Raw genomic sequence first — 8252 nt, forward strand, 5'->3', positions numbered from 1 at the left:
CAGTGTGCCTATTGTAAGGAAACAGGACACTGGAAGAATGAATGTCCCAAATGGCAAAGTGAAAAGACTGGGCCCCCTTTTCCACCCAGTTGCTATCAACCAGAGCCACCTAAAACAGATCTCATTGGGCTAGCAATGGCTGATTCCGACTAGGACAGACAGGGCTCACTTCAGCTAGGCCTCCATGAGCCCATGGTCAGAATGAAAATAGGGGGCCAGACTGTGGACTTTATGGTTGATACGGGAGCTGAGCACTCAGTAGTCACTCAGAAAGTAGTGCCTCTCTCAGGAAAGGAAGTCACCATTATTGGAGCTACTGGGTACCAGACCCATAGACCACTCTGCCAGCCTCACCTATGCCAACTTGGCGGCCACCGAGTAATTCATGAATTCCTGTACTTGCCAGACTGTCCAGTGCTGCTAATGGGTAGAGACCTTTTAGCCAAAATGAGGGAAGAAATCACTTTTGCTCCAGATGGCTCAGCACAGCTTTGCCTAGGTGAGGAGACCTCCCCAATGATCCTGTCCTTAGCAGTGCTGCATGAGGAAGAATGAAGACTTTATACCCCCCAGAAAAAGGCCTCACCATTGGAACCTGAATTAGAGAAGGAATTCCCACTGGTCTGGGCAGAAGGGAATCCTCCAGGCCTGGCTAAGGACCACGCCCCGGTGTTTATTGAGTTAAAGCCTGGAGCACAGCCTGTTAAAATCTGCCAATCTCCAATTCCAAGGGAAGCACGCCTAGGAATCCAAGTCCACTTAGACCAGCTGCTTCAGTGGGGACTTGTTAAACGATGCAGGTCTCCATGGAACATCCTCTCTTGCCTGTGAAAAAAACCTAGGACTAATGACTACCGCCCCGTACAGGATCTACGGGCTGTTAATGAGGCTGTTGTAACCCTGCATTCAGCACTGCTGAACCCCTACACTCTTCTGGAACTCATCCCATCAGAGGCAGAATGGTTTACGTGCCTAGATCTGAAAGATGCCTTTTTCTGTCTTCGATTAGTGCCTTCCAGGTTGCCTCTCTTCGCTTTTGAATGGGAAAACCCAACTACAGGGGCCAAGGAGCAGTTCACCTGGGCTAGACTGCCACAAGGGTTCAAGAACTCCCCTACTCTTTTTAGTGGAGCACTATCATCTGATCTGTCTAAGTTCCCAGGACAGGACTTGGGGTGTGTTCTACTCCAGTATGTAGAGGACCTCCTGCTGGCCAGCTCCACACGAGCTCAGTGCTGGGAGGGAACATGAGCCCTTCTGAGAATACCAACTGGAACAGGTTATCGGGTGTCTAAGAAAAAGGCACAGATTTGTCAGAAAGAAGTCAAGTATTTAGGCTTCCAGATCACCCAAGGGAAACGAAGGCTAGGGACTGAAAGGAAGCAGTCAGTATGCGCCATCCCAGTCCCTAGCACCTAGCGGCTGATTTGGGAATTCCTGGGAGCGGCAGGATTCTGTTAAATTTGGATCCCAGGGTTTTCAGACCTGGCCAAGCCTCTCCATGAAGCTTTAAGAGGAGAAGAGAAGGCACCCATCGGCTGGGGTCCCGAACAGGAGAAAGCCTTCATCACCATAAAGGCAAAGCTCACTGAGGCCCCGGCACTAGTGCTACCACGTGTGACGAAGGACATTAATCTTTTTGTTCACGAGAACAGCGGGATAGCCCTAGGAGTTCTAACCCAGGAGTTTGGACCCTGGCAAAGACCAGTAGCCTATCTCTCCAAGCGGATTGACCCAGTTGCCTCCGGGTGACCCCGTGCCTCAGGGCCCTTGCAGCCACGGCATTATTAGTCAAGGAAGCGGATAAGTTTACCTTAGGGCAAAACTTAAATGTAAAAGTACCTCATGCTGTTGTCACCATGATGGAAGCAAGGGGGCTGCACTGACTGACTCATGCTCCAGTGACTCAGTTAAAGGGCTGTTATGTGAGAATCCATGGGTATGATTAGAAGCAGTGAGAATACTTAATCCAGCCACCTTTCTACCCATAGCTGAGGGGGCCCCTGAGCATGATTGCCTGGATGTCCTAGAGGAGGTTTATTCCAGCTGGCCAGACCTAAAGGATAGGCCCCTGCAAAACGCGGACTTGGTATTGTTCACAGACGGCAGTAGCTTCTTAGATGAAGGAAAAAGAGGAGCCGGTATCAAACTTTGAGACAATTGAAGCACAGGCCCTGCCTGAAGGATGGTCAGCGCAGAGGGCAGAACTTTGGGTCCTAGTAAGAGCCCTAGAACTCAGTAAGAATAAGCGGGCCAACATCTACACTGACTCACGCTATGCCTTTGCTACCCTGCATGTCCATGGGGCCATATATAAGGAAAAGGGGCTCTTGACAGCAGAAGAAAAGGAATAAAAAATCAGAATGAGATTTTAAAGTTACTAGAAACAGTCTGGGAGCCTAAGGAAATAGCCGTCATCCATTGCATAGGTCACCAGAAAGGGAAAGACTCAGTATCAGAAGGAAACCAGCATGCTGACGCCGCAGCCAATCTGGCTGCTAAAGAACAAGCAGTGCCAGTATGGATCATGTTGGCCCCCGAATTACCTGGACCTCCAAAATACACTCCTCTGGAAGAGAAATGGGCCCAGAAAGAAAGGGGCAAGAGAACAATGGAAGGCTGGTGGATACTCCCAGATCATAGGGTCTATGTCCCAGAACAGTTAGCCCATAAGGTAGTCCTCCAGCAGCATGAACTCACTCATTTAGGAAAGGCTGCCCTAGAAGCTTTGTTAGGCAGGTACTACCTAATTGCCCGTCTACCCTCCTTGTGTGCCTCTGTCTCTCAGCATTGCCTCTTTTGTGCTCAGAACAATGCTAAACAGGTTTCTGTGGGACCGATAGGAGTTTAGCACTGTGGGCAAGCTCCTTTTGAAGACTTAGAAGTAGATTTTACAGAAATAGGGCCTAGCAGAGGAAATAAATACCTGCTATCTTTATTTGCACCTTTTCAGGTTGGGTCGAGGCATATCCCACTCGCAGTGAAAAGGCAAGAGAAGTCACTAAGGCATTGCTGAAGTATATAATTCCATGGTATGGAATGCCTCTGACCATATGGTCCGATAATGGCCCAGCCTTTGTAGCAGAATTAGTACAACAGGTAGCCAAGGCTTTAGGAATTAAATGGAATCTACATACAGCTTCAGACCTCAGAGTTCAGGGCAAGTGGAGTGCATGAACCAGACTCTAAAGCAGGCTATGGCTAAGCTATGCCAAGAGACAACCTTACCCTGGACAGATATATTGCCTCTTGTACTCCTGCGGGTATGCTGTGCCCCAAGGGCCAGGGTAGGTTTCTCTCCCTTTGAAATTCTATACGGTAGACCCCCTCCTTTAATTTAGCCAAAGGGAGATTTGGGGGAAATAGGGAACTTAGAAATGCAGAAACAACTACAAGGACTTGGAAAAACTGTCTTTGAGGTCCACAGGTGGGTTATTGACCAACTATCCATCTCTCTAGGAACAGCTGTACATCCTAATAAACATGGAGACCAGATTTGGGTAAAGGATTGTAAAAAGGAGCCCCTCAAGCCTACCTGGAAGGGATCCTATCCAGTCATATTAACCACCCCCACAGCTCTTAAGGTTGCAGGACTAAACACCTGGATCCACCACTCCTGGGTGAAAGCAGCCCACCAGCCGAGTGACATCCAGTCTGAGTGGAAGGTGACCTCTGACCAGAAACACCCCCTGCGGATCACCCTCAAGACAACAGCGGACCTGGCTGAGCAACCTACTCTAAGGAATTCAGATAACACCCTGCTGAATTCTCTCTAACACTAATCTTTCTTTCTTATCCCCTCCTAAGGTAACATGCTCTAGTATTTCTGGATAATCACTGGATTTATCTAATAATTCTTTTTTTTTTTTTAAGAGTGCCAGTGGAATCCGGGACTAGTACCAGGAGGAGAACTCATCTGCTCTTGCTGGGACACAGAAGCACCATAAAATTACTTCTTTCCACACAGCAAGGAAACAAAGGCCTTATCATGAATTGTTGGATTACACCTTATCATGCCATCCTTTGCTCCGTGCTTAGAAACTCACTACCCAAATATGCTAGACTGGGTAGTCCACGAGAAAACCCAATCAAGCCAGATTTTTGTTAGCTATACTTATCAGCCTGTGGCATGTTACAACTCTACTACCAAATGCACATGGGAGCAAGGGGGGATTGCATTGGATGGAAAAATTATAATAGGCCCTGTCATGGCCAATGTGCATCTAACTAATGTTGCTCCTATTTGTTTCAGTAGTACGCAGGGCCAACATCGAACAGGTCACCTCCGAGGTGAACTATGCAACTCTACCCCCAAGGCTGAAAACACCACCTACCCCTGGTGCACCCTGCAGGAAAATTCTATGCATGTGGGACCACTGCTTACCTCTGCCTGTCTGAAACTAGAACTCCCTACAAACCCCTCTGAGTGGTAGAAGCTGGATGCTAAACCCTTGGTCATTGTCCATGTCCAGCAGGAAGTAGCTAAGAGCAGTCATCACCCCTGTTTACCATAATATCCCATGGTCATTGTTCCACAAGGTTAAAAGAAGCTTGTGGGACAAGGCGGGGGGGATGAGGAGGAAACTGGTGTTGCAAGACTTGTCTGGCCATAAAAACTGTGAACAATGCACAGCCCTGGGGGGGAAGGTCATTATCACTGGCCCCAGGACAGATCATTGGATATGGCCTGGGGACCCCCAACACCTGGGAGCCTTCCTGTAAGACCATGAAAAGGGGTGGAATCATATCTGCAAGACAAAGACCCTAGAGGGTTATAAAAAGTAAAGACCTCTGCATGTTTCTTCACTCTGATTTGGAAATTATTCCCGGAGTCCACTAGTGTTAATAAACGGTGTCCCTCCCTTTCTCTAGGAAGCGTGCTTGGTATTTCTTTGGTTTTCTGCAACAGTTACATCCTAGGCCGGTATCTTCATCACTGACAACAACCTTTACTTTAACTGAGCCTATCTGTCTTTTTGCATCTACAATAACATATCCTTGCAATGTCTGGGTAACTTGTAACTCCCCTTTTTCCAGACCCCTAGGAGCACTAGGTAATGTGCCTGGGCCCAAGGACAGACACCACAAATTCCTTTACTATTATCATGTTAACTGATCCTGCACCCACCTAAGCATGTGTCTCTCATTTTACTTTTTATCCAATCCCAGAGGTTTCCTGGCTTTGCTTTCTCCCGCCTATCTAGTCTATCACCAATGGATTTCATGTTACCCACCTATGTCCCTCCTTGGATTGCAATGTATAAAAATAGAGGAAAACCCACCATTCTTGGGAGCATTATCTCAGTTTGTTGAGGTTCTGCATTCTGACATTTGTCGACAGTTTGGCTGAAATACACTCACAAAAATTCTTACAGATTTGAATGTGTTTTGTTTTTTTTACGTTAACAGTACTAAGACGATGTTTCCTCCTACCATTTCTTTCCTGTCCTGTTTTATTAAAATAAGATTCCTTTATTTATTTAATTTGTTTCCTTAATCCTCAACCAGATAGGAATTTGTGATCAGTCTCCGGTGAGACGGGCTTCAGTCACTGAATTTTGTCAGATTTATGACAGAGTCTCCTTTTTTATTCACAAATACAATCCCTAAACCTAGACATAGAAAGGACTTTCTGTGAGCTCTGTGGCTGAGCCTTGGAGCAAAGTTAATTTAAGGCAGAGCAGGAAATTGTGTCTTTGCTTAACTCTCTCCACCTGCTCCTGGTCAGGGGGCTGTGCTGGTCTTGAGCGACCCCTGGTGTCCTGCACGCCCTATGCAGCCCAGCCCTGTTGCCTCCCTCAGGGAGGTTTGTGTCTGGGCTCACACTGACTTCCCCTCACTGTGTGTCTAGCACAGTAATAATGGTCAGTGTCCGTGGCTCTGAGGCTGTTCATTTGCAGGTACAGCATGTTCTTGGCATTGTCCCTGGAGATGGTGAATCGGCCCTTCACAGAGTTGGCATAGTGTGTGGTACTTCCATCAGGAGTAATTTCACCAAGCCACTCCAGCTCCTTCCCTGGAGCCTGGCGGAACCAGCCCATCCAGTGGATACTGAAGGTGAACCCAGAGGCTGCACAGGAAAGTCTCAGAGACCCCCCAGGCAGCACCAAGCCTCCCCCAGACTCCACCAGCTGCACCTCACACTGGACACCTGCAAACAAAGAGACACAAGTTGGACTTAGAATCACATGGAAGCAAAAACAGGCACAGGCAAAGGTCCCAGTGCTCCCCAATCCTGAGAATGACCTTGAAAAATGATCAGGAGGAAAACGCAGCTTGGCACCAAGTCCATGGTGGAGCTGCTGGGGTCCTTTCTCAGGCACTTGGGTTCTGAGTGTCTCCCCAACATGCCGGGAAGGGCCCTCTTTAATGAGCAGGAGGAGAGCCCCATTTGCATGGAGTCTGGATATAAGGGTGCAGCTGGGACCCTGGGCTGCATGCCTGACCTTGTCATCCTAAGGGCTACCCCAGATGGGAAAGGACTCAAGGATGCTGGCCACAAGAGGTCCCGTCCTGACCCACCCTCCCTCCCTCCTTTCCCGAGACCCGGTCACCCTGACCCCATTCCTTTGGGGGAAGCTTCCAGGATTGTGAGTCCTTCGTCCTTGGGTTTTGATGATGACCCAGGGGTGCTGCCCTCAGAGGCAGGATGACGGGGATTCCTCTTGCTCCCCTTCACCTGCTGTGGGCCATGTTGCATTTCTGGGGTTTGGGAATAAGATTTGCCTTGGAATGATGGTTTTATTTTGAGACTGAAAGATTCTCTTTGTTCTTCTTCCCAATCAGATCTTCCATGAAACTGGAATGTCAACATGTGACGAGGCAGGAGAGGCTGGGCTGGAAGCTTCCTTGCTGGGTCCCATCTCCCTCTGCCCATTACCTCCTCTTGGGAAGGTCATGACGAATGTCCTCCTGGATGACCCAGGAAAAAAAAAGGCCCAGTACCAGCGATGATGTTGGACATTAAGAGCCTTCATGCACTTCGGGTGGAGAGGCACCTCGATGAGAACAGTGGACGGTGGGCTTGGTAATTCCCACAGATGCTGAGAGTTGCCCTTTCCTCCTAGAAAGAGGCGGGAACAGGACCCTGTCCTCTGGCAGCTCGCACAGTGAACACCTCCAAAGCAGAGCAGCACAGGCAGCCTCTGTGTCTAACACACACTAGCCTCACAAGATTGCTTACATGTGGTCCCGCTAAGCCAGGAACAATTTGCTCCTAGAGCAGTGATGGTGAACCTATGACACGCGTGTCAGAGGTGACACGCGAACTCATTTTTTTGGTTGATTTTTCTTTGTTAAATGGCATTTAAATATGTAAAATAAATATCAAAAAAATATATCTTTGTTTTACTATGGTTGCAAATATCAAAAAAATTCTATATGTGACACGACACAAGAGTTAAGTTAGGGTTTTTCAAAATTCTCGCACGCTGATCTCAGAAGGTTCGCCGTCACTGTCCTAGAGCGTTGTTTGTAACACACTAAAACATAACATGACATATATGTTGTTTCCAATATAGGCCACATAGGACATGCCCGTCATTTATGACATGTGTGTCAGCTATGACAGGCATCGGCACAGATGGGCATGTCACTTATGACACTTACATCACCAACGACATGCATGCCATATAAGATGTATTTTGCTTATTACATCTTTGGAGGCTCATCCTGGTATATAATTTGGAAATTTGCCTGTTGATCCACTGTCCTTTGTCCTTCTAGTGACAAGCCATGCTTTCCTGAATGAAAAAGTCTTATGACAAGTGCTACAGGGTCTCAGACTAGGAGATTTCACAGATCTTCCTCCTCCAGGTGACACCAGCCAGGTGGGCTGCTGGGCCAGCCCTCCACATCGCCATGCTGAGCTCAGTGCTCCTGGCGTCTCCCTGCCGAGGGGTAAAGCCAAGTGGCTGGAGACAAGCAAGAGGTGGTCTGAGCCCTGGCCAGTTTGGCTCAGTGGATAGAGAATCGGCCTACGGACTGAAGGGTCCTGGGTTCTATTTCGGTCAAGTGCACTTGCCCAGGTTGTGGGCCTGATTCCAGTAGGGAGTGTGCAGGTAACAGCGGATCAATGATTCTCACTCATCATTGATGTTTCTCTCTCTCTCTCCCTCTTCCCTTCCTCTCTGAAATCAATCTACACTAATAAAAGAGAAACATGGTAATTAGCGTACGACCGCTACCCTTCCCATTGGCTAATCAGCATATCCTTATGCAAATTAACTGTCAGCCAAGATGGCAGCCGGCAG

General features: G+C 48.2%; 1 gene segment (V, D, J or C); it reads right to left on the reverse strand.

Moving 5' to 3' along the window:
* The window catches only part of LOC106725387, a gene marked incomplete at its 3' end in the record, with an annotated part of 16385 nt that extends 10093 nt beyond the window's left edge, over positions 1-6292 (reverse strand). Inside the window, 2 exon segments of the V gene segment in view lie at positions 5841-6151; positions 6247-6292. Of these exon segments, the coding sequence occupies positions 5841-6151; positions 6247-6292 (357 nt within the window).
* Positions 6293-8252: the final 1960 nt, after the last annotated feature.

This window comes from Myotis brandtii, unplaced genomic scaffold (assembly GCF_000412655.1).
Source record: "Myotis brandtii unplaced genomic scaffold, ASM41265v1 scaffold1595, whole genome shotgun sequence".
Taxonomy (NCBI): domain Eukaryota; kingdom Metazoa; phylum Chordata; class Mammalia; order Chiroptera; family Vespertilionidae; genus Myotis; species Myotis brandtii.